General features: G+C 42.7%; 1 protein-coding gene across 1 annotated transcript in view; it reads left to right on the top strand.

Moving 5' to 3' along the window:
* The window catches only part of wipi1 (WD repeat domain, phosphoinositide interacting 1), a 113,928-nt gene that overhangs the window by 51,601 nt on the left and 35,828 nt on the right, over positions 1–26,499 (top strand). Inside the window, exons 3-6 of the mRNA XM_063074509.1 lie at positions 6,868–7,037; positions 18,307–18,403; positions 23,415–23,512; positions 26,357–26,449. Of these exons, the coding sequence (XP_062930579.1) occupies positions 6,868–7,037; positions 18,307–18,403; positions 23,415–23,512; positions 26,357–26,449 (458 nt within the window). The remainder of the gene's footprint in view (positions 1–6,867; positions 7,038–18,306; positions 18,404–23,414; positions 23,513–26,356; positions 26,450–26,499) is intronic.

Below are 26,499 nucleotides of genomic sequence, written 5' to 3'. Positions count from 1 at the left end.
ACACTCAAACACTATGCCAGTTAAAACCTGGTGGTATAGGGGAAAAAAACACTGAGAAGGAGCTAAAGGGGAAAGAACATTTAATTCGAATTAATTTGCTTTCTTTAATATTTTAAATTAATTCTGATTTTTTGTTTTTAATTACCTTTGAAGGTATAGAATATTCAACAACTCTAATGACAGTTTTGCCAGAAGGCTGCTACAGGCCCAGTTTTGCCTTCTGTTGAAACGTGTCAGGTATGTTTTGTGCACGCAAACACGAGGAAATCTGCAGATGCTGGAATTTCAAGCAACACATGTAAAAATTTCTGGTGAACGCAGCAGGCCAGGCAGCATCCTCTAGGAAGAAGTACAGTCAACGTCTCGGCCCGAAATGACGCTGCCTGGCCTGCTGCGTTCACCGGCAACTTTTAGGTATGTTTTGTGGGCAGATCTGGCCCAAATAGATGTTCGCAAATGGGATGTGGGTGACATTCCTGTACAGTGGGTCTAATCCACCACAGTGTGACTCGGAATCTACTGCAATGTTCTCATCCAACCTCTCTCACTTCATCCAAAAACTGAGTTTATCTAAACGCAGGTGGTCCAGCCAACTCTCCTTTAGAAGTCCATGCTTGTTCAGTTGGCTGTTAGTTTAGACTAGAGTATTGCTTTTGAAAGCTGCTCCAATTGCATTAAATTGCCTCTTAAAATCGATCCGCCTCCTTCTATTGAAAAATTTATAATCCTTAAATCATCTTGGGAATATTTTCTGTTCAAAGTCAAATATGTGTGCCTGCCAAGGACAGATTCCAATTTACCCAAGCCAGATGTCTCCTCAAATCACTTGTTAACCCTTCCTCTGTTAAGTAATGCCATTCAGGATCATGCCTTGCTCCTCTCTGTATCTGATCTAAACATTAAGGTGGAATGGTCATTATTTCCAAGATGCTCTTGGGTTGTGATGGTCACCGCATGGCCAGTAACAGAAATGTTCTCTCCCTTTTTAAGTCAACATTCAGAAAATTCTTTTCAATGTACCTGAAATTGCTTCTTTTCTTTCCCCTTAACACAGTCACAGCCCTTTTGGTTTTAGCATTCATCTTTTATTATGCAACAGTTACATGGTAGATTGTAGCTGCAGTACACCAACTGAGACTACGTCCACACTACGCCGGATAATTTTGGAAACAAAGCTTTTTCTCTTCATTTTGACCTTCCGTCCACACTGAAACGGCGTTTTCAGCCCCCGAAAACGGAGATTTTCAGAAAGGGTCTCCAGAGTGACTAAATCTGAAAACGCCTAATATCCGTTGCAGTGTGTACAGGGTAACCAGAGCTTTTTAAAACCGCTGTCATGACGTGCCGGAACAGATGGCAGCAGCCCGGCCTTTCATTGTTTTCTTCTTATTCTTCTTCTTCTTATTATTATTAGTGCTTTATTGTCGCCAAACAATTGATACTAGAGCGTACAATTATCACAGCGATATTTGATTCTGTGCTTCGCAGAACCTAACAATTTCAGAACAGACAGCAACGAGACTGAAGCCAGAAGAGTTAGAAATGTACTCACCAAATACTTTGACCCATAGCTTACTGAATAAATAAGTATACTCACTTTGCCCTGTTTTCTGTCCTTGCTTGTATGAAGGTGGTTTACCTATTTATGCAAGTACTTCTCTGACAATAGATGTGTAACAGCCTAATGTAACATTGTATGGAAATACAAGATAACACTGATGCAGAAATATTTTATACATTTAACAAGGTGCTTTATTAATGCAACAGAGTTAGTCAGCTTTTCAATGTTCGTCGTCAGCCGGGTCATACTGTCCTTGAACTCCCTGTCGGTTGCCTCCATACGCTCCAGTATTTGTGTTTTTTTAGCTTTAAGTCCTCCTGCGCGAGAACCAAGAGCAATTCATTCTGAGTTTTTCTACTCTGTAACTAGACAAATGCGCACCAAGTATATCGTTTCCTCTTCGCTTGTTTTCTGTGTGTCCTGCGCATTCCCAGTAGGAGGAGATTCGTCCAAATATCTGTCTAATGTGGACGGAGATAGTTTGAAAAACACTTAGTGTGGACACCTATCATTTTTACTCAAAACCGGTGTTCTCAAAATTATCCGGCGTAGTGTGGATGTAGCCTGAAAAAGTGTGGTCATGCATTTACACTTTTAGCCTGGCCAGGACCTCTTTGCATTACCCAATCTAATTATATACTGGTTTTAATTCTGTTTGTACTATGTTGTTTCCGTCCTTTTTACAGCTACCTTTCGGTGTCCAAATGCTAACAAATCTTCCCTGAGGCTATGTTTGACACCTCAGCAGCTACAGTTTTAAATCAGATAAACTATTAGTGTCTTTGGGTTGGGGAGTCAGGGAGACAGATCAACAGAGCATTCTTGGGACCGCTGCTAGGTGAGGGACTAGCGGCATTTTAGGGGGGGGGCAAACGAGTGCTTTTTGGGGTCAGTGATCGGGGAAAGCTGTAACCAGTGTGTGATGGGGTATTGTAATGTCTGCAGTGGAGTAGAGACCAAGGAGGGTTAATGTGCAGAGGATCATTTCAGTGCATGAAGGAAGGCCAAGGTTGTACAGCCTCAGAATCCAAGGACGTTCCTTTAGAACGGAGATGAGGAGGAGTTTCTTTAGCCAGAGGATGGAATTCTGTGGAATTCACTGCCGCAGACCTTTGTGGAAGTCAAGTCATTTGGTACATTTAAAGTGGAGATTGATAGGTTCTTGATTAGTAGGGTCCCAAAGAGAAGGCAGGAGAATGGGGTTGAGAGGAATAATAAATCAGCCATGATAGAATGGCAGAGCAGAGTGGATGGGCCAAATGGCCCAATTCTGCTCCTATGTCATATGGTCTTTGGGTAAACCACATTCTTCCAGATCTTTTTGGCACATAGCATGGGGAATGATGTGCTTCTGGACAACCCCAAAGCAGAAATAGTATCAGAGTTGCAAAGGTGACTGACCACAGGAACACCAAGTTAAGTTTTCCAAGTTATACAAAATACCAGTGTAGCATTAAGCTAAGTTTTGGCTGATTCAGAGTGGCATGAACAATATAAACAGAAAAATGCTATAAATATTCAGCAGGTCAGACTTCAACTTCTGAAAGACAAACAAAATTGCATTTAAGGTTGCAGGCCCTTTTCCAGAACTGTAGGCGTGAAAGGTGTCATAGCTTTACTGGAAGAGAGGTTCTGCTTTGCTGGTGGCCTTGTCAACATTTATTCCTTAGCCAAGTGGTCTCTTTGGATTTCTGAAAATCGGGGCAAGGATATTTTTATCTCCAGACCAATTCCCACTTTGGGTTGCAGCTCTAGATGTCTTAGCTGGCTCCTCGGTGTGCATGATTTGCTTCAGACGTAATGTAGAGCACTGGACTTTGGCTTCATTGATAACTTTAATCTATTTTGGGAACACACCATATTTTTTTAAGCCCACTGGTCTTACCCAAACAGTTTGGGTTCAAGGATGCTGTCTACGGACATATTCCACTGATCTCTGGCAAATCCACGTGGATGGCTGTTTAGAGTCAATGAACCTTCTCTGACTACTTTCTCCTCACTATTCAACAGCTCAGTAAATGGTGCCCATTCTATTCAGACCATTGTCACTGGAAGGGCCCTCAGACTGAACAATCCTATTAAAAGTGTTAACAGAAATAACCTTCAGCTCTTAAAATCGACCTCCCCTGTTGCACCACTCCAACCTACTCTGTTTAAGCTAGCTCTTCTAAATGTGAGATCCCTTTCAAGTAACACTCACCTCAAATGATTTTATTAGCCCTACAGATCTTGATTTTATATTCCTAACTGAGGCCTGATTAAAGCCAAATGAATACAGCCAGTTATATGAACTCTGTTCCCCTGACGACGACAGATTTAGCATATCTAGGCCCTGTGGCCGAGATGCAGGCTTGCCAACGTGTCCAAAAAGCACTTTAAGTGCACCCTACTGTCTACCAACAATTTTTCAAGTATTGAGGTGCGAGTGGAAGGAATGGTGTTACTAGTCAGGGAAAAAGTTGCAACAGTGCTTAGTCAGGACAGACTGGAGAACTCACCTAGTGGGTATTTATGGGTGGAATTGAGGAATAAGAAAGGTATGACCATGTTAATGAGGCTATATTATAGACCACCCAATAGTCCATGGGATTTTAGAGAAACAAATTTGTAGAGGTTGTAGACTCTTGCAAGACACACGAGGTTTTGATGGTAGATGATTTTACCTTTCCACATATTGACTGGGACTCCCATACTGTAAAGGACTAGATGGGATAGAGCTTGTCAAATGTGTTCAGAAAAGTTAATAAGTACATAGGTGTCCCAGTGAGGGAGAGTAACAATACCTGATCTCCTACTGGGGACTGAGATGGTGCAGGTGACAGTTTGCACAGAACACTTTGCATCTAATAATCATAATACCATTAGTTTCAAGATAATCCTGGAAAGGGATAGGTCTGATCCTCGGGTTGAGATCCTAAGTTGGAGATAGGCCAATCTTGATGGTATCAGGAAGAATCTGACAAATGTGTTTTGGGACAGTCTACTCTGGCAAAGGTGCACTTGGTAAGCAGGAGGTCTTCGAAAGTGAAACTTTGAGAGTACAAAGCTTATATGTCAGAATAAATGAGAAGGATACCAGGTTTAGGGAACCTGTTTTTGAGAATATTGAGTCTCTACTTAAGGAATAAAAGGAGGCACATAGCAGGCATAGGCAGGTAGGAACAAATGAGGAGTATTATAAGAAATGCAAAGGAACACTTAAGAAAGAAATCAGGAGGGCTAAAAGAAGTTATGAAGTTGCCCTAACAGATAAGGTGAAGGATAATCCTACTGGCTTCTACAGGTATGTTAAGAGCAAAAGTATTGCAAGGGACAAAATTGGTCCCCTGGAAGGTCAGAATGGTAATCTGTTTTGGAGCCAAAAGAGCTGGGAGAGATCATAAAAGGATTTTTTGCATCTGTATTTACTCGGGAAATGGACACAGAGTCTATAGAAGTGAGGCAAAGCAGCGGTGAGGTCATGGACCGTACAAAGATTGCAAAGGAGTATGTGTATGCTGTCTTGAGGCAAATTAGGGTGGACAAATCCCTAGGGCCTGACAAGGTATTCCCTCGGACCCTGTGAGAGGCAAGTGCAGAAACCGCAGGGGCCCTAGCAGAGAAATTTAAGTCATCCTAAGTGACAGGTGATGTACAGGAGGACTGAAGGATAACTTACGAGCCTTTAGAATCAAGAAAGGCTTTAAGAATAAACCAGAAAATTGTTGGTCAATGAGCCTGACATGAGTAATGGGAAAGTTATTGGAAGATATTCTAAGGGACTGGATATATGGGTATTTGGATGGACAGGGAATGATTAAGAATAGTTGGCATAGCTTTGGTCTGTCTTGGAGACCAATTTTCTAAGAGATGCAATGTACCTTTTGGTGTTGCTCAGGGGAACTGTCTAAGTCCACTACTCTTCTCCTTATACATGCTGCCTTTAAGAGACATCATTAAAGAGCATAAACTTGATTCCCACAGTTATGCAGATGACACACAACTGTCCATCTCGGTTGAGCCTGATGATGATACCCTTTCTTCTCTGACCTCTTGTATGGCTGCAATAAACAAATGGATGAGCAATAATTTGCAAAAACTAAACAAAGATAAAACTGAAATACTTCTGGTTGGTCCCAAAGCCAAAAGAGATAAACTTAGGAACTTGGCTCCCCTTGTAAAATCAGAAGTAATTTGCTTGGATATTATCTTTGATTCAGATTTGAATTTTAAATCCCGCATAAAGAAAGTGACCAGAACAGCAATTCTATACTTAAGTATTGCCAAGGCACGTCCATTTCTGTCCAGTTATGATGCTGAAAAACTAATTCATGCCTTTATATTGAATAGACTAGGTTACTGCAATGCACTTTCTGCTGGCCTTCCAAAGCAATCTATTGACAAACTTCAACTCATTCAGAATGCAGCTGCTAGACTTTCAACCAAAACAAGGATGAGGGAGCATATTTCTCCCATCCAAGCTACTCTGCATTAGCTTCCTATTTCATTTAGATTTTATTTTAAAGTTTTCTTACTTGTTTTTAAAGCTCTTAGCGGTCTGGGACTAGAGTACATCACAAAATCGTGTTCGTTTTATAATCCTGCTCTGGCTCCCAGGTCTTCTGCTGGTCACTTAAATTTAAACAAACGCCCTCAAAAGATAATTGACAGGTCAGCATTTTTGAGCCATGCTCCTAAACTGTAGAATTCAACTAAAACTATAAGGGATGCAGAATGAGTTGACAATTTTAAATGCCAGCTCAAAACCTATTTATTTAACCATGTTTTTAACCAGCATCTTTTGTCTTTTATTTTCATGTCTGTCCCATTGTAAGGCTCTTTGAGCAGTAACATCTGTATGAAAAGTGCTCGATAAATAAGTTGTTATTATGATTACTACTATCATTATAAATTTGCCTAAAATGCAGCTGTGGTTCTATCTTTGCAGTTTGTGAGACTGTGCGCTTTATATACATTGGATACCACATTTTACTAAAAGCAACAAAATCTACAGTCGCAGTATTTGTGAAAGGAACAACACAAATGGTGGTTGTGTTTTTCATCATTCCCTGCCCAATATTGGTGACATGATCTGTGAATCTGGGAACACTTTTTTATTTTGGTATGCCTCAGTTAACTGACTTTTGAAGTTGACTGAGTTGTTGAAGGAACCTGTCATAGCTCTTTTAATAACTGGGAAATTACAGCCAACTATTCTAGTTGTGTGAATTTTTCTCTGCATTCAGGTTTGTGTGAAAATTTCCTCCAAGTGTGTAACCACCTGTTGATCTCCCCTACCCTGCCCCCTCCCCCTTCAACCTATGCAGCGGACACGCCCGATGTGTATATTGTGGAGCGACTGTTCTCCAGCAGCCTGGTGGTCGTCGTCAGCCTTTCAACACCGCGGAGGATGAATGTCTATCATTTCAAGAAAGGGACAGAGATTTGCAATTACAGCTATTCCAATACCATCCTCACCGTTAGGCTCAATCGACAGGTAAGAGAGGCCACAGTTCAACCAGTGGCAGTTCAAATATCCATAAAGGCCTTTAGGATAGAGAAGTTAATGGTTGAGTTCTTTGCATCTGCAATACGCAAGGAATAGTTCATGGTACTTGATTTTGGTGTTCATTAACATCTGCTATTTTTAGTACTTACAACCAAAATAAATTATTGTGTTACTTCTAAAATCTCTTATAGTTGGGCTTCTCATTTCTCACTCTGACCCTCAGAAGACTGGAGGGATCCCAAGTTGTAACTGTTGATGGGATCAATGTAGGATTAGCATCAAAGGATGGTTCATTAGGGAGAGAGAGAGAGAGAGACTGTGGTATGTCGAATTATGGGGTGAACGATTAGTTTATGTTGTACTGAAAATGATGGTGTTTCTTGGGGGCTTTGCTTTTGCTTGCTAGGTGGGTGGAGGGTGTTGATGCTTTTTGCTGAAGGAAGTGGGGGAGGGGGAGGGTTGAAGCTGTTTGTTTTGGGGGGAGAAATGGGGGCTTTGGGGTTCTAACATTTGTTTTACTTTCACTCATTCTTTGGGGCACTCTTCTGTTTTCACGGATGTCTGCAAAGAACAATAATTTCAGGTTCTATATTGTATCCATTCTCTGATGTTAAATGGAACTCTTGAACTATTGATTGTCAGCATCGACTTAACTGGGTGAAAAACCTGCTTCTGTTCTGTTTCTCTTTCTGAATCCGTGGACTTTTATGAATTTCTCCAGTGTTTCTTCTAATTTTTCAGTGAGATGAAAAGCAAGGACCACTTGTCTTTATTTAATATTGCGATCACTCGTGTTGTGTATGATGTTCTCGAAAGAGGTTGTCTATTCGTGGGTCCCCAGGTGGCTGTAGAGGCAGATCCGGGATCCATGTAATCCAGGATTTTCCTAATGGGTGGGGCGGATCATGCACAGGCAAGCACCACACAGTCTCTGACGATCCTCTTTATATAGCACCTTAATTGCCACAAATTATCCCAACCTACTTAAGAGGAACGTTGACAGCATTTGATCCCAAGGCATATATGATTGTATTTGGCAAATGGCCAAATGTTTTGTCAGTGTAGTAGGTTTTAAGGAGAGTTCCAAAAGGCAAAAGAATTTATGGAGAGAGTTGTAAACTTCAAACCGCAGCAGTTAAAGCCATAGCTGCATTCAAGAAGATTGAGAAGTAAAATCAAGGAGCTGCAGGAGATGTTAAATGATCAAATTATTTGAAATTAATTTTACTATGGAAGTATTGCTACTGGGGAACCAGTATAGTCATAGAGAAATACCAGTACGTGGCAATCCCCAGGGCACACCCAGCTACTCCCAATTTCCTGTATTTGATTTGACCCACTTCAAGCCCTGTTGCTTCATGTACCTCCATTAGTCAGTAAGCACAGCAGCAATGAATAATAAAACTTGTGTGAATTAGAATTTAGGTGTCAGAATATGGGAGGACTGTATGAAAGTTGGAAGAGGGAGAGTAATCTGGGGTGTGTCATGTTTAGTGGCGAGTGGCAGAAATGAGTTTAATGCAACATGAAGTTTGGTTGAGATGGGATGGAGTTGGGTTATTATAGAAGCATACATAGTCTTAGTTAACAATGTGGATATGTGGTCCACAGCACGACCCTCTGCAGTCATGTATGCAGTCAAGTTTGCAAAATGTTAAATTAGCCATAGACAATTACAGTCGGCCCTCCTTATCTGCGAGTTTCCGCATGCACGAATTCAACCAACTGCGACTTGGGAAAACCCGGAAGTTCTCTCTCCAGCACTCGTCGTTCCAGCATTGTTCGTCTCGTGTCTCGTTTGTTTGCTACTTTGTTTCTGTGAAAAAAAAAGCAATTATGTGGTCAAAGCAATTCCTCAAAGGCTGAGATAGATCTTCTGAAAAGTGGCATGTTGCATTCCGAAGCGGGCCATAAGGTCGGTAAGAACAAATCGAGCATTCGCACAATAAAGCAGAAAGAAGCTGAAATTCGTGGAAGTGTTAGTGCTGGGGATGGCTGGCTGGCGATGTAAAGCACTACAGCCTCAAGAACTTAAAGATCATGGGAGAATTGGCACGGGAGGCAGCATCAGCGTTCCCAGAAGAGCTACGATGGTTGTGTCTGTACTGAACATGCACAGACTTTTTATTCTTGTCATTATTCCCTAAACAATACTGTATAACAACTATTTACATAATGTTTACATTGTATTATGTATTATAAGTCAATGGAACAGAAACACTGCGGGCTGTAGGTCCTGTGCTGCCCTGGGTCCTAAAGTCCACCAGCACTGAGACAGGTTAAATAAGGGACTTGAGCATCCGCGGGGGGTCTCGGAACCAATCCCTCATGGATAAGGAGGGCCGACTGTACTTGGAAGAAGGAGTCTATGGTTAGGAACCTGAGTTGGTAAGAGATTAAAGATAATAGATTAGAAATGTTTCCGTGCGATGCATATGAATATTGTCAAACACTCAGTTGAAGTATGCATGTGGGTACTGTGCTCCCATAAATTTGTTCCAGATCCTCTGTGTTAATAATGCACAAAGGCACAAAGTCAATGACAATGGCATTCAACGCTTGTTTTGAAATCAATTGCACAACATTCCTCTGTGTATTCAAGACCCACAAACGTTGCAGGTTACTCAAACCAAAGCAGACCTTACCCAAAGGACTGATGCCTCTAATTTCAATAGTTAAGAAATACCTGCTTCTCTGCTAGGGTATCGAAGGCATCCAAGTACTCCCTTATAAGTCTCTCTGTCAAAGAAAAGGTATCTTTGTAATGGAGAGAGAACAGCGCCAATGAACTAGATTGGCTCCTGGGGTGGCAGGTTTGTTGTTTGAGGAGAATTTTAGAAGAATTAGAGGTGTTTTCTTTGTTACATATGAATTCTTGTATGCCTGACTTAATAGACACAAGGATGATGTTTGCTCCGGTTGAGGCATCGAGAAACAATGGCTGCAATCTCAGAACTAAGGGTCAACCATTCTGGGATGATGTGAGAAGAAATTTCTTAAGCTGAAGAGCAGGGAATCTTTTGGAATTTTTTGCCCTAAGAAACTGCAGAAGCTCAATTGCGGAGTGTATTCAAGGGAAAGAAAGAGAGAACAATATATATCTGGTTATTAACCAAAGCAGGAGACGTGTGGTGAGTGAGGAAGGTTTCACAGAAGTATTTGATCAGATCTGACCTTATTCATTGGTCACGCAGACACAGGACAGAATGGCCTTCTCCTGTTTCTATTTCGTATGCCTTATGTTGGTTTCTGCAGACATTTTGAACTCCTTAGCTGTGTACTGGTCTCTGGCCTTGCATTAGTTCCTTCTGGAGAACTTCAAACAAATCTGAACACTCTACTGGGTCAGTGAGTACGTGTCCTTTTAGTAACTTAAAGTATATTTCTTTATTTGATATTCTGATTGACATGAGACATTTCTCACTTTATTTCTAGTGGATACGAAGTACAATTTTGAGCCACAGTGTTGATCAATTTCACTGCTATCCCATTCCTGTGTCTCATGCTTGCTCACCACTTTTAAAGTTGGTGACTCTTTCATTACACTAGAGACACCTTGTTTACCCTTTTATCATTACTACCAGTTCACTCTCAAAGTTTCAAAGTACTTTTATTATCAAAGAATGTATAAATTATACAACCTTGAGATTTGTTTGCTTACAGGCAGCCACAAAGCAAGGAAGCTGAAAGAACCCAATCTTAAAAATGAGGCCAATTCCCCCCGCCCACACCATGCCCGCAGAGAAAGAGAAAAAAAGCCACAAAACACATCATATTAACAATAGAAGCGAGCAACAACAGCAACGTTCTGAACCAAATTGAGTCCTTCGATCCAGATCCCCAGACTGGGACCCAAAGCCTCGGTCCAGTTCATCATATTAGCGGGGCAAATTGCCGCAAAGTTTGCAGACACGAAGCTCAGCAGCTGGGGGGCAGTCTCACAGCCTTGGCATCGCGGAGGGAGAAGCCCCCAAACTACCTGGGCCGGCGTTTAAATTGTCCGAACCTCGTACCAGGACCCGGGCCCTGCCACCGGCGAATCACTCCGGGCCTAGATTTCACTGCCGGAGGAGCCATTCGCGACCTTTCCAAATCAGCTCGGCATCCAGAGTGATGCAACTTTAATGTTAGTTCCCTTACAGTGATTAGATTCATTTGCATGCAAATGTGTTGTAGCAATATCAGTTCTGTGGGATTGAAACCCATAGTACAGCATTGATTCATTCCAAAGTTAGAAGCTCTTTGAGGTAATTACTTCTACAAGCCCTAACTTTAATGTATGAACAGATCTCTCTGCTGCCCATTGAAAACAAAATTCTATGGATACTTGATGCCATTGCTTAATTTTAAACTCTCAAACTAATACAAAGTAAATTGTTACCATTGTCAGATAATAACTTTTAGTAACGCATGGGCTGCAAAGACCCTGCTCAACTTTTCAGAGAGAGGTCTGATATCATTTAGATATGTGTTACTCTGATTTTAATTCACTTCAAATGTGCACTGATGAAGCCATCAGTAGTCGAGTCAGATCTTATTAGAATGGCCACATCCAACATCACTGCACATAAACCTGCAGGCATGTTTTAGGGGTTCAGTTCTTGTTCAAACCAAATATCAGAATTGGGAAGAAATGTGATCAAAGTGACTTCTTGGTGTCAGATGGGATGGTTTGAGTACCTCAGAAACCGCTGATCTCCTGGGATTTTGATATGTAAGTCTCTAGAGTTTACAGAGAACGGTGCACCAAACAACACTCACAATGCGCTGGAGGAACTCAGCAGGTCAGTCAGCATCAGTTGAAAAGTTTAGTCGACGTTTCGGGCCGAAACCCTTCGTCAGGACTGAAGGAAGAACTTTGGGGAGGGTTTGAAGAATGCTGGTAGTTGAAAAAAACAGTAATTTTTAAGACAAAGGGGTGGGGGAGGGGAAGCAGGGAGGTGATTGGCAGGTGAACAATAGTAGAAGGAGGCGGAACTATGAGGGAGGTGATGCGAAATAGGGATAGAGGAAGGGAGGGGGAGGGAATTACCGGAAGTTGGGGAATTCTATGTTCATACCAAGGGGCTGGAGACTACCTAGACAGTATATGAGGTGTTGCTCCTCCAGCCTGAGTTTAGCCTCATCATGGCAGTAGAGGAGGCCATGTATGGACATATCTGAATGGGAATGGGAAGCAGAGTTGAAGTGGATGGCTACCGGGAGATCCTGTCTGTTGTGGTGGACGGAGTGGAGGTGCTCGATGAAGCGGTCCCCCAATCTGCGTCGGGTTTCACTGATGCACCGGGAGCACCGGTTGCAATAGATGACCCCAACAGACTCACAAGTGAAGTGTTGCCTCACCTGGAAGGACTGTTTGGGGCCTTGAATGGTAGCAAGAGAGGAGGTGTAGGGGCAGGTGTAGCACTTATGCTTACAGGGATAAGTGCCGGGTGGGAGATCCGTGGGGATGGACGTGCAGATAAGTCAGTCACGGAGGGATCAATCCCTGCGGAAAGCGGAGAGGGGTGGAGAGGGAAAGATGTGCTTAGTGGTGGGGTCCTGTTGAAGGTGGCGGAAGTTGCGGAGGATAATGTGTTGGATCCGGAGGCTGGTGAGGTGGTAGGTGAGGACAAGGGGAACTCTGTCCCTATTGTGGTGGCGGGAAGATGGGGTGAAGGCCAAAGTGCGGGAAATGGAGGAGGTACGGGTAAGGGCATCATTGATCACCGTAGAAGGGAAACCACGATCCTTAAAGAAAGAGGACATTTGAGATGTCTTGGAATGGAAAGCCTCATCCTGGGAGCAGATGCGGCGGAGGTGGAGGAACTGGGAATAGGGAATGGCATACAATAGGGAATGGCATGGGTGCACCAAACAAAATACTTCCAGTCAGCAGTAGTTGTGTGGGGGAAAACCCCTCGTTAATGAGAAAAATCAGAGGAGAATGGCTCCACTGGTTCAAGCTGACGGGAAGGTGAATAGCCACCTGTTATCACAGTGGTGTGCAGAAGAGCATCTCTGAATGCACAGAACTTTGAACCATGAGGAAGATGGGCTACAACAGCAGAAGACCATGAATACACACTCGGTGCCCACTTTATTAGGCACAGGAAGTACCTAATAAAGTAGCCACTGAGTGTATTGTGCCATTATAACTGCCTGCCTGGTAAATTGCCATTTGGAATAGTTAATGTGGGATGCAGGATTTCCAAGACCAACTTGTGATCTGTAAGATGAATAAAAGATATTCCCAGAAAGTACAGATGGAATTTCTTCACACTATATTATTCCTAATTCCTTCCTTCCCAATTTGCTCATACTTCCGTTCACTTCTGCTAAGAATGCGACGAGTATGTGGAGTAGAGGCTCTTCCTCTGCAACACGGCTGGAATTTTTTTTATGTTATCTACATGTGTGATCTTTCACAATCTTGTTTTTCAAAGAAAAATGGGTGGTGTGGTGTACTTGGTAAGTATGTAAAATTCAAGATCATGATTGTTTATTGCTATTTTTCAGTACACAATGTAAAGGAGAACAAAATAATTGTTATTCCAGATCCAATACAGGTTTAAAAAAAACACAAGCATAACGAACATAATAAAAACACAATAAGTATTAGTTTATGTACGTAGACTGATTTTATGTATGTAAAATGACAAGGAACAGGAAGGAGTATAAAATCTGTACATTAGGTGACTCTGACAGGAAATAATAAAGTAGTGGTGGTGGGATGCATTAATGGGTGGAGGTGTTGATCAGCCTGACAGCCTGACAAGTAACTATTTTTGAGTCTCGAGTGAATGCTGCATAGCTTGAAGGGAATGAGACCAACAGTCCATGAGCAGGGTGGGTGGGATCCTTCATAATGTTACTGGCCCTTTATCATGGAGGATCCCATTTGTGTATGTGACATGTACCACTCATGGACTGGAGATATATTGGCCTGTATTTAAATGCAGGCTATTGTTCTAAGCTCTTTGGGTCTTATTGCTGTAGATGTAGCTCGTGAGCACTCCCTGTATAACTCAAGACTTTTCCCCCAAATACCTGACATTTGGAATTCTGTGTAAACATTTTGAAAGCTGCCTGCAGAATTTTTAAAGCAAAACACACAAGCAGGCATGCAAGGGTGGTATTAATACCACCACCAAATATCATCTCTGCAGAGAAAAGAACTGCTTTCTTCCAGGTAGCTTGTCGAGGGTGGTTTTTGATATTTATCAATTCAAGCAAAAAAGAAAATTTAATCCCTGTTTATAATGTTCGGGACTGCTGGTCAGAAGTGCCCAGTGTTAAGGTATAACACCGTGGCTTTATTTCCTTCTTAATATTAAGAAAGAAAAATGTTTTTACATATGTTATGATGGACAAATATGATGCTAAAATGTGAAATGCGACACTGACTGAAAGCACAACTACACATTACAATAGTGACTGATCCCTGTCGCATCCCTTTCCGGGATATCTTGGCTGGTACACAGCTGTGGTACTGAGGGTTTGCTGTATCATTGAAGGTGTCACTTTTTGGATAAGGTGTTCAGTTTTGACTCCATCTGCTTTCTCAGCTGGAGAAAAGGATCCAGTAGCAACTTATTGTTTTCAAAAACTGACAAAGTCTCATCTTACCCTGTTCAACATTTGCCTTGCCCATTGTGGCTGTGGCATTTCCCTGTAACCAATAGTAACTACACCTGAAAGGTAATTCATTGACTGAGGAGAACTTAGGGACGTTCATGGAGAAATGAAGTAAGAACCACTTATTTAATTCCATCATCTTCATCTTCTCAAAGGAATCTCAGTGTTTCATAAATATTGAGTTGTCTGCATGTTCCAGGTGACAGCTGTACTTGATCATGTGTTGCATGGATGAACTACAACAATTGTTCATCCCAGTTTGGCAAAAGAATAAATCAAGGAAGGTAGTGCATCCGTGGCTGACAAGAGAAATTAGGGATAGTATCAATTCCAAAGAAGAAGCATACAAATTAGCCAGAGAAAGTGGCTCACCTGAGGACTGGGAGAAATTCAGAGTTCAGCAGAGGAGGACAAAGGGCTTAATTAGGAAGGGGGAAAAAGATTATGAGAGAAAACTGGCAGGGAACATAAAAACTGACTGTAAAAGCTTTTATAGATATGTAAAAAGGAAAAGACTGGGAAAGACAAATGTAGGTCCCCTACAGATAGAAACAGGTGAATTGATTATGGGGAGCAAGGACATGGCAGACCAATTGAATAATTACTTTGGATCTGTCTTCACTAAGGAGGACATAAATAATCTTCCAGAAATAGTAGGGTACAGAGGGTCCAGTGAGATGGAGGAACTGAGCGAAATCCATGTTAGTAGGGAAGTGGTGTTAGGTAAATTGAAAGGATTGAAGGCAGATAAATCCCCAGGGCCAGATGGTCTGCATCCTAGAGTGCTTAAGGAAGTAGCCCAAGAAATAGTGGATGCATTAGTGATAATTTTTCAAAACTCGTTAGATTCTGGACTAGTTCCTGAGGATTGGAGGGTGGCTAATGTAACCCCACTTTTTAAAAAAGGAGGGAGAGAGAAACTGGGGAATTATAGACCGGTTAGCCTAATGTCAGTGGTGGGGAAACTGCTGGAGTCAGTTATCAAAGATGTGATAACAGCACATTTGGAAAGCGGTGAAATGATCGGACAAAGTCAGCATGGATTTGTGAAAGGAAAATCATGTCTGACGAATCTCTTAGAATTTTTTGAGGATGTAACTAGTAGAGTGGATAGGGGAGAACCAGTGGATGTGGTATATTTGGATTTTCAAAAGGCTTTTGACAAGGTCCCACACGGGAGATTAGTGTGCAAACTTAAAGCACACGGTATTGGGGGTAAGGTATTGATGTGGATGGAGAATTGGTTAGCAGACAGGAAGCAAAGAGTGGGAATAAACGGGACCTTTTCAGAATGGCAGGCGGTGACTAGTGGGGTACCGCAAGGCTCAGTGCTGGGACCCCAGTTGTTTACAATATATATTAATGACTTGGATGAGGGAATTAAATGCAGCATCTCCAAGTTTGTGGATGACACGAAGCTGGGTGGCAGTGTTAGCTGTGAGGAGGATGCTAAGAGGATGCAGGGTGACTTGGGTAGGTTGGGTGAGTGGGCAAATTCATGGCAGATGCAATTTAATGTGGATAAATGTGTAGTTATCCACTTTGGTGGCAAAAATAGGAAAACAGATTATTATCTGAATGGTGGCCGATCAGGAAAAGGGGAGGTGCAACGAGACCTGGGTGTCATTATACACCAGTCATTGAAAGTGGGCATGCAGGTACAGCAGGCGGTGAAAAAGGTGAATGGTATGTTGGCATTTATAGCGAGAGGATTCGAGTACAGGAGCAGGGAGGTACTACTGCAGTTGTACAAGGCCTTGGTGAGACCACACCTGGAGTATTGTGTGCAGTTTTGGTCCCCTAATCTGAGGAAAGACATCTTTGCCATAGAGGGAGTACAAAGAAGGTTCACCAGATTGATTCCTGGGATGGCAGGACTTTCATATGAAGAAAGACTGGATGAATTGGGCTTGTACTCGTTGGAATTTAGAAGATTGAGGGGGGGATCTGATTGAAACGTATAAGATCCTAAAGGGATTGGACAGGCTAGATGCAGGAAGATTGTTCCCGATGTTGGGGAAGTCCAGAACGAGGGGTCACAGTTTGAGGATAGAGGGGAAGCCTTTTAGGACTGAGATTAGGAAAAACTTCTTCACACAGAGAGTGGTGAATCTGTGGAATTCTCTGCCACAGGAAACAGTTGAGGCCAGTTCATTGGCTATATTTAAGAGGGAGTTAGATATGGCCCTTGTGGCTACGGGGATCAGGGGGTATGGAGGGAAGGCTGGGGCGGGGTTCTGAGTTGGATGATCAGCCATGATCATAATAAATGGCGGTGCAGGCTCGAAGGGCCGAATGGCCTACTCCTGCACCTATTTTCTATGTTTCTATGTTTCATGTTAGTCCCAGCAAATCCAGTAGAGAAACTGGTCATTCTGCCTAATCATTAGTGGTGTACACAATCTTAAACTGGGGTGGAATTCAAAATAATGTTCAAAGAATTACATGTCAACAGAATGCCATGTGAAGTTTGAAAGAGGAGACTGACCATGCTATTCTTAAAGCACCTTCCAGTAAACACCACAATTCAGTGTTTAAAGGTTTTCTGCTAATCAAGTCTATTAATTACAGTGCCTTGTAAAAGTATTTGGCCCCCAACCATTTATTCGCAGAAATGAGCCCAAAAAGCAGGGGAAATTGTAACGCATGAAAAGCTAAAAATTCAAAAGTGAATTATCAGCAGTTCAAAAGCATTCATTCTGCTTTGTTCAGTTGAACCACCTCTCACAGCTGTATGTATTACAGTCAGTAGTCTCTGGATAAGTCTCTATTAGCTTTGCACAATGTGATGGAGTTCACCTTCTTCCACATCTTTACAATATCTTCTAAGTGATGTTTTGCAAAGTCTTTACTGGCAAGGATTCGCATTCTTCTAACAGTACGTGTGGCATAAATCTAATATTGCATATCAGCCGGGTTACATCATCCCTGCTGTGAAGTATGGTGGAAGTAGCATCATGCGTGCTATGGGAATGTTTTTCAGCAGCAGGGAATGGAATTCTGATCAGGATTAATGAGAAGATGAATGCTGCTAAATACAGAGAGATCCTGGATAAAAATCTGCTAGCCTCTGCCAGAAAGCTTAAGCTGGGGAGGAAGTTCATCTTTCAGCAGGACAATGAGCTAACACACACTGCCAGATCAACCGTGGAATGGGTTCAAATGAAGAAAATTGACGTCCTTGAGTGGCCCGGTCAGAATTCTGACCTCAACCTGATCAAACATCTCCAGCAAGACCTCAAGATTGCTGTCCACTGCTGCTTCCCTACTAACCTGGCACAGTTCGATCAAATTTGCAAGGAGAAATAGGCAATCTTGTTCCATCACGTTGTGCAAAGTAAGTAGAGACTTATCCAAAAATTCTACCTGCTGTAATAGCTCTGAGAGTTGGTTCAACGAATTTCAACGAAGTACTCAGCGGTGGGGGGTGGGGGGGGGGTACTCTTCTGAACTGGACATTTCAGTGTTTGAATTTTTACTTCTTCATGCTTTGCAATTTTCTGTCTTTGAGGCTCTACTGTGAAAAATGGAGCATTGATTCACAAATAAAAACTCTCTTAAATTGTGAAGAAAGGGTTGGGGCTCTACAAAGCACTGTATCTGAATCCTCAGATTATGACAATTCATTTTCCCTTCACAGAGGCTGATAGTTTGCTTGGAAGAGTCCATTTATATTCATAACATCAAGGATTTAAAGTTACTGAAAACTATTCAAGATATACCACCAAACCGCACAGGTGGGTAAAAATTAGTCTAAAGGAAACTTTTAAAAGTTAATGTCTGAGCTGAAAACTCCATTAAGTTCCTTTGTGTTACTGTAGATTTTTTTTTTGTGAAGTAATAGATAGTACCCTAAGAACCATTAACACAGTTGTTTGCGGTTCTTCTGGTGGCTGTTGTTTTGAACAAGATGAAGAGATATTGTCAAAAAATATTTTCACTTTTGGTGTTATGCTCATGAAAACATCCTGTATTTTGTCAAGACTAAAAATTATGCAAAATGTTTAAGTCATAACATTAAGTTGCAACAGCTGTTTTACTCAAATCAATCTCAGCACATTTCAGTGGAACAATGTGTTAATTTAATTGAATTTAAAATAAGTTTGAGGATTTTTTTTGCAATAAGAATGACACACAATTACTATAATCTCAAAATGCAAGAGTAACTTTGATGGTTAGCTTTTCATCTTTCTCTCAGATTTTATGGAAGGGAGTGCCAATGAAGCACCCCTTTAGTACCTACTTTGACCAGACCTCATTTTTTCTGCTCTGTCTATTAGCTGGGCAGCCACTTTCTCATCTTCAGAAAGTTTTTGACATGGGAAAAGTGACTGAATGGGAGAACTTGGAAACTGAGCCAAATAACCATAATACGGACGAAGAAAGAATCCTGAGGGGCTAAGAGAAAGGAACCTAGGAAGGATTGGCTGGGGTTAGGGGTGGGTGTTGCGAAGAAAAGAAGTCTGAACGTTGTGGGGGGGGTGGGAATGTGTGATGGGGAAGTACAGTGGAAACCGTTCTAACTGGTTGCATCACCATCTGGTATGGAGGGGCCACTGCACAGGATCAGACAAAACTGCAGAGGGTTACAAGCTCAGCTCCATTGTAGGCACCAGCCTCCTCACCGTCAAGGAGATCTTCAGTAGGTGGTCACTCAAGAAGTCAGCATCCATCATTAAGTCCCCCCACCACCACCCAGGACATACCATTTTCTCATTACTACCATCAGGGAGGAGATACAGACACATACCCAATGTTATAGGAATAGCTTCCTCTCCTTCACCAACAGATTTCTGAACTGACAACGAACCCATGAACGCTACCTCATTATTTTTGCTCTCTTTTTGCACTGAATTTTATTTCATTAATATATATTTAATGCAATCTGTAGTCTTTTTCATGTATCGCACTGTACTGCTGCCACAGAGCAACAAATTTCATGGCATGTGTTTCAGTGATAACAAAACTGATTCTGATCCTGACTTAGAGACATGAGGGGATGGATGGATGGCGCAAAAGCAGGAAAGAAGTGAAAGGGGGAGGAAGTGGGCAGAGAACGAGAACTGGCTGAATCCACAACCCTTTGCAGCCTCTTGCGATCCTGCACATCAGAGCCTCTGTACCAGGCTGTGATGCACCAGTCAGAACGCTCTCCACTGTACGTCCACAGAAATCTGCAAGTCTCTGGTGACAGACTAATCCTCCTAAACTCCCAATGAAGCATAACTTGTAGCATCGCAAACATGAGGAAATCTGCAGGTGCTGGAGATCCAAGGAACACACTCAAAATGCTGGTGAACGCAGCAGGCCAGGCAACGTCTATTGGAAGAGGTACAGTCAACGTTTCGGGCCGAGACCCTTCGTCAGGACGAACTGAAGGAAGAGATAGTAAGAGACCCGTATGGGTCCCAGCTATGCCTGCCTTCTTGGTGGCTTTGTGGAAAAATCCATGTTCCAAACCTATACTGGTATCTGTTCAAGCAACATACATCAAAGTTTCTGGAAAACATAGCAGGTCAAGCAGCATCTCTAGGAAGAGGTACAGTCGTCGTTTCGGGCCGAGACCCTTCGTCAGGACTAACTGAAGGAAGAGCTAGTAAGAGATTTGAAAGTGGGAGGGGGAGGGGGAGATCCAAAATGATAGGAGAAGACAGGAGGGGTTGGGATGGAGCCAAGAACTGGACAGGTGATTAGCAAAAGGGATATGAGAGGATCATGGGACAGGAGGCCCAGGGAGAAGGAAAAGGGGGAGGGGGGGAAAAACCCAGAGGATGGGCAAGGGGTATAGTCAGAGGGACAGAGGGAGAAAAAGGAGAGAGAGAGAGAAAGAATGTGTGTATATAAATAAATAACGGATGGGGTACGAGGGGGAGGTGGGGCATTAGCGGAAGTTAGAGAAATCAATGTTCATGCCATCAGGTTGGAGGCTACCCAGTCGGAATATAAGGTGTTGTTCCTCCAACCTGAGTGTGGCTTCATCTTTACAGTATCGTGTTTGCTGGTATCTGTTCCCCACTTTTCCTTCGCTACATAGACGACTGCATTGGCACTGCTTCCTGCACGCGTGCTAAGCTCGTTGACTTCGTTAACTTTGCCTCCAACTTTCACCCTGCCCTCAAGTTTACCTGGTCCATTTCCGACACCTCCCTCCCCTTTCTTGATCTTTCTGTCTCTATCTGTGGAGACAGCTTATCTACTATAAGCCTACGGACTCTCACAGCTACCTGGACTATTCCTCTCCTCATCCTGTCTCTTGCAAAAATGCTATCCTCTCAGGATGAGGCTTTTCATTCCAGGATGAAGGAGATGTCTTCCTTTTTTAAAGAAAGGGGCTTCCCTTCAACTCTGCTCTCAAACGCATCTCCCCCATTTCACGCACACCTGCTCTCACCTCATCCTCCTGCCACCCCACTAGGAGTAGGGTTCCCCCTGTCCTCACCTACCCACCACCTACCTTCGGGTCCAACATATAATTCTCCATAACTTCCGCCACCTCCAACGGGATCCCACCACCAAGCACATCTTTCCCGTCCCCCCCCACCCTTACTGCTTTCTGCAGGGATCGCTCCCTACGCGACTCCCTTGTCCATTCGTGTCCCCCCCCCCATCCCTCTCCACCGATCTCCCTCCCAGCACTTATCCGTGTAAGCGGAACAAGTGCTACACATGCCCTTACACTTCCTCCCTTACCACCATTCAGGGCCCCAGACAGTCCTTCCAGGTGAAGCGACACTTCACCTGTGAGTCGGCTGTGTTGATATACTGCGTCCGGTGCTCCTGGTGTGGCCTTCTATATGTTGGCGAGACCCGACGCAGGCTGGGAGACCGCTTTGCTGAACATCTACGCTCTGTCCGCTAGAGAAAGCAGGATCTCCCAGTGGCCACACATTTTAATTCCACGTCCCATTCCCATTCTGATATGTCTATCCACGGCCTCCTCTACTGTAAAGATGAAGCCACACTCAGGATGGAGGAACAACACCTTATATTCCGTCTGGGTAGCCTCCAACCTGATGGCATGGACATTGACTTCTCTAACTTCCGTTAATGTCCCTCCTCCCCTTCTTACCCCATCCCTTATTTATTTATTTATTTATTCATTCATTCATTCATTCATTCATTCATTCATTCATTCCTTTTTTTTCTCTCTCTTTTTTCTCCCTCTGTCCCTCTCACTATAACTCCTTCCCATCCTCTGGGCTCCCCTCCCCCTTTCTTTCTCCCTAGGCCTCCCATCCCATGATCCTCTCCCTTCTCCCGCCTCGTATCCCTTTTGCCAATCAACTGTCCAGCTCTTGGCTCCATCCCTCCCCCTCCTGTCTTCTCCTATCATTTAGGATCTCCCCCTCCCCCTCCCACTTCCAAATCTCTTACTAGCTCTTCCTTCAGTTAGTCCTGACGAAGCGTCTCGACCCGAAACGTCGACTGTACCTCTTCCTAGAGATGCTGCCTGGCCTGCTGTGTTCCAACAGCATTTTGTGTGTATAACTTGTAGCATACTTTGTTCATGATTGGATTAATGTATTGGGCCCAGAATAGATCCTCTGAGATGTTGAATCCCAGGAACTTGAAACCACTCAAGTTCTTGGGCATCACCCTTTCCCTTAAAGAGGATTGGGTTGTGTTCTCCCAACTTCCCTTCCCGAAATACACAATCAATTCCTTGGTCTTACTGACATTGTGTGCAAGGTTGTTGTTGAGACACCGCTCAACTAGCTGATCTATCTCACTCCTGTACGCCTCCTCGTCACTATCTGAGATTCTGCCAAAAACAGCTGTATCATTGGTAAACTTAGATGTCATTTGAGCTGTGCTTGGCCACACTGTCATGAGTTTACAGAGAGTGGAGCAGCAGGCGATGCATGCACCCTTGAGGTGCGCCTGTGTTGATTGTTAGAAAGGAGGGGATATCATTACCGATCTGCACTGACTGTGGTCTCCCGATGAGAAAGTGAAGGATCCAGTTGTAGAGAAGTGATACAGAGGCTCAGGCTTTGAAGCTTCCTGATCAGAAGTTAAGGGATGCTTGTGTTGAATGCCAAGCTACCATTGATAAAGCTGCTTGATGTATGTATTACTGTTGTCTAGGTGCTCCAAAGTTGAGTGGAGAGCTGGTGAGATGGCGTTCGCTGTAGACCCAGTTGTGGTGGTATAGGTAAATTGCAGTGTGTCCAGGTCCTTGCTCAGGCAGGAGTTAATTCCAGCCATCACCAGCCTCTCAAAGCACTTCACTCACAGTAGATGGTGATAACAGGAGCAACTCTGACTAAATTCTCAGCCGTGCTATAGAGGCTGACGCTTCACTGGATTAAACAAGGGCTGAAGAGAAAATTAGTAGGTGTGCCGCCTACAATGAGTGACTGATTCTTGCAGAAGTAATTTTTGGCTGAAGTATTTTGTTCAAATACCCATTATATAGATGTTGCCATAATTCTGTCAGGTTCTCCTTTGCTCAGATACATCTCATTCTCACAATACGACTAATCATGCCACACCCCAAATCGGCTTTGTTATTGGAAGCTCATCTGTATTGCATTAGTGTTGCAAAATTATATTTTCACAATTGTGATGTAATTTCAAATTGTCTATCCTTCCCAAACAATGCAGTTTAGTGATAATTTTTATACCATTTTAGATGAGGCCGATGTGGTCTGGTGTAGTTCTCTTTGCTTTTTTTTTCATTTCACTGTGAGTGTACCATCGTCCTGGTCTAACATTCTAACATCTAGTTTTATCTGCTTTATCCAGGTCTCTGTGCACTTTCCATCAATCATTCCAACTCATACTTGGCATATCCTGGCAATGCCACAATAGGGGAGATAGTGATTTATGATGCAAATAACCTGGTGAGTTTTTACTGAAGTAGAATACAGCAGTAGTTTGCCATTTACGCTGGCATTGCAATTTAATTGGACTATTTTGAACATGGAAGAAAGTCACAGGGAGAGAGAGAGAGAGGGAGAGAATCCTTCTACCACCATTGCAACCAACTTTCATCATGAGTTAATTTCAAAGTTCAAAGTAAATTTTTTATCAAAGGACGTATATGTCACCATATACTACCCTGAAATTCACTTTCTTGCAGGCATTTACAGTAGAACAAAGAAATACAATAGAATCAGTGGAAAACTACACACAAAGACTGACAAACAACCAATGTGCAAAAGAAGACAAATTGTGCAAACATAAAATGAAACAAAAAATAGTAATAAATAAATAATACTGAGTGCATGAGTTGTAGAGTCCTTGTAAAAGAGTTTATAGGTTGTGGAATCAGTTCAGTGTTGAGGAGAGTGAAGTTATCCATGCTGCTTTAGCAGTCATATGCCTGTAGGGTAATAACTATTCGTGAATCTGGTAGTGTGAAATCTAAGGCTCCTGTATCTCCTTCCCGATGGCAGCAGCAAGAAGAGGATCATGGCCTGTATGGTGGGGGTCCTTGACGATGGAATTGATTTTGATACTGAGCTACGACTGATACTGTAACATGACCACTGTGATGGTTCAGTAATGGCAAGGAATATCGAAGTTATAAGATGCTTTGCACATTGGATGCAGGTCAATAAGAAACATCTGAAGTGAAGTTTTAAATCCAGGACTTTTGAATGAGAGTTCAATTAGATAAATTTTCCAGTGACCCTGGCATCACTAGCCTCCATCTTTGGATCCTGGATGGAGTCATCTTCTCACACAAACACACACACACACACACACACACACACACACACACACACACACACTTAGAACAATTAAACTAATGGAATTGAATAATACAAAAGGTCTACTATTTTTTCTCTCAGCATTATTTCCCACTTGTACTTGTAGAAGGTCTCACCTGTTAGAGGCCCTTTGGGAAGATCTCCCAGGCTGAGAACTCGTGTCACAATGACAGGTTGGTCGGTATGACGTTGTGGGCATCGCTGACTGGGGGCTGAAAGAAAACCATCAGTTGGGAGCTTAGCACCAAAGGATGTACTTTGTATCGAAAGCACAGGCAGGAAGGCATAGGCGGTGGTGTGGTTCTGTTGGTAAGAGATGGAATTAGATCTATGTCCTAGGGTAAGAGAATGTTGAATCTCTGTGGGTGGAGTTAAGAAACTACAAGGGTTAAAAAAAATTATGGGAATCATATGTAGGCCTCCAAATAGTAGCCAAGATGTGGGGTTGAGATTGCAAAGGGACCCGGAAAAGGCATTTAATAAGGGTAATGACACAGTTGTAATGGGGGACTTCAATATGCAAGGGGATTGGAAAAATCAGGTTGGTGTCAGATCGTAAGAGAGGGAATTTGTTGAGCATCTATGAGATGGCTTTTTAGAACAGCTTGTGCTCGAACCAACTCAGGGAAAGGCTATCTTAGATTGGGTGTGGTGTAATAACCCTGATCTTATTAGGGAGCTTAATGTAAAGGAACCCTTAGAAGGCAGTGATCATAATATGATTGAATTCATACTGCAATTGGAGAGAGAGAAAAGAAAGCACAGGTTATATGTACCAGTATCACAATGGAATAAAGGGAATGAGAGGTGTGAGAGAGGAGCTTGCTCAGGTGGATTGAAGGAGAATACTGGCAGGGATGATTGCAGAGTAGAGATGGCTGAAGTTTCTGGGAATAGTTCACAAGGTGCAGGATAGGTTTGTCCAACTGAGGCCTCACCAGTGCTTTATAAAAGCCTCAACATTACATCCTTTCTCTAGTCCTCTTTAAATGAATGCTTTCATTGCATTTGCCTTCCTCACCACTGACTCAACCTGCAAATTAATCTTAGGGAATCCCAAATCCCTTTGCACCTCAGTTTTTTGAATTTTCCCTCCATTTAGAATATAGTCTACCCTTTTATTTCTTCTACCAAAGTACATGACCAAGCAGTCCTGAGACTATATTCCATCTGCCACTTCTTTGCCCTTTCTCCTAATCTGTCTAAGTCCTTCTGTAACCTCTATACTTCCTCAAAACTACCTACCCCTCCACCTATCTTCGTATTGTCAGCAAACTTTGCAACAAAGCCATCAATTCTATCATCTACACCATTGATAAATAACATAAAAAGAAGCGATCCCAACACAGAGCCCTGTGAAACACCACTAGTCACTGGCAGCCACCCAGAAAAGGCGCCCTTTATTCTCACTCTTTGCCTCCTGCCAACCAGCCACTGCTTTATCCATGCTGGTATTTCTCCTGTGCAACCATGGGCTCTTAACCTGTTAAGCAACCTTGTGTGGCACTTTGTCAAAGGCCTTCTGAAAATCCAAATACACGACACGAACCGATTCTCCTTTGTCTATCCTGCTTGTTATTTCTTCAAAAAATTCCAACAGATTTGTCAAGCAAGATTTTTCCTTGAGGAAACCACGCTAACTAGGGTCTCCAAGTACCCCAAAACGACATCCTGGTATCATCATGTGAATTCTGTGTGTAAGGTTATCAGTAGTGGTGGAATCATAGTAATATATTCTGGTAGTAGGATAAGTTAGTCAAAAAAAGCTGCCGCAATGTATTTTCTGCATCTTGAGTTTCTGAGCGCTGCTTTTTGATGTTCTAAATAAAACTAATCTGAATCAGTAACTTTACAAAGTTTGTTGTTAAAGGTGCATTGCAATACAGATGTTTTTATTTTAATAAACAATTGTTGGTCAAGGTTTGTTGACATTGTTTTATATGGCATCTTTTTAATCTTTTCTCCTATCAGCACAATGTTTCCGTAATCCCTGCACATGATGGTCCACTTGCTGCATTAACATTCAACTTCACAGCTACCAAGCTGGCAAGTGCATCTGAAAAGGTATTTCTAATATTTTGCCATTTCCTTTTGAAGTTGTCTGATCTTTAAGT

Source organism: Mobula hypostoma, chromosome 22 (assembly GCF_963921235.1).
Source record: "Mobula hypostoma chromosome 22, sMobHyp1.1, whole genome shotgun sequence".
Taxonomy (NCBI): Eukaryota; Metazoa; Chordata; class Chondrichthyes; order Myliobatiformes; family Myliobatidae; genus Mobula; species Mobula hypostoma.
This window is presented reverse-complemented; position numbering and strand designations above follow the sequence as displayed.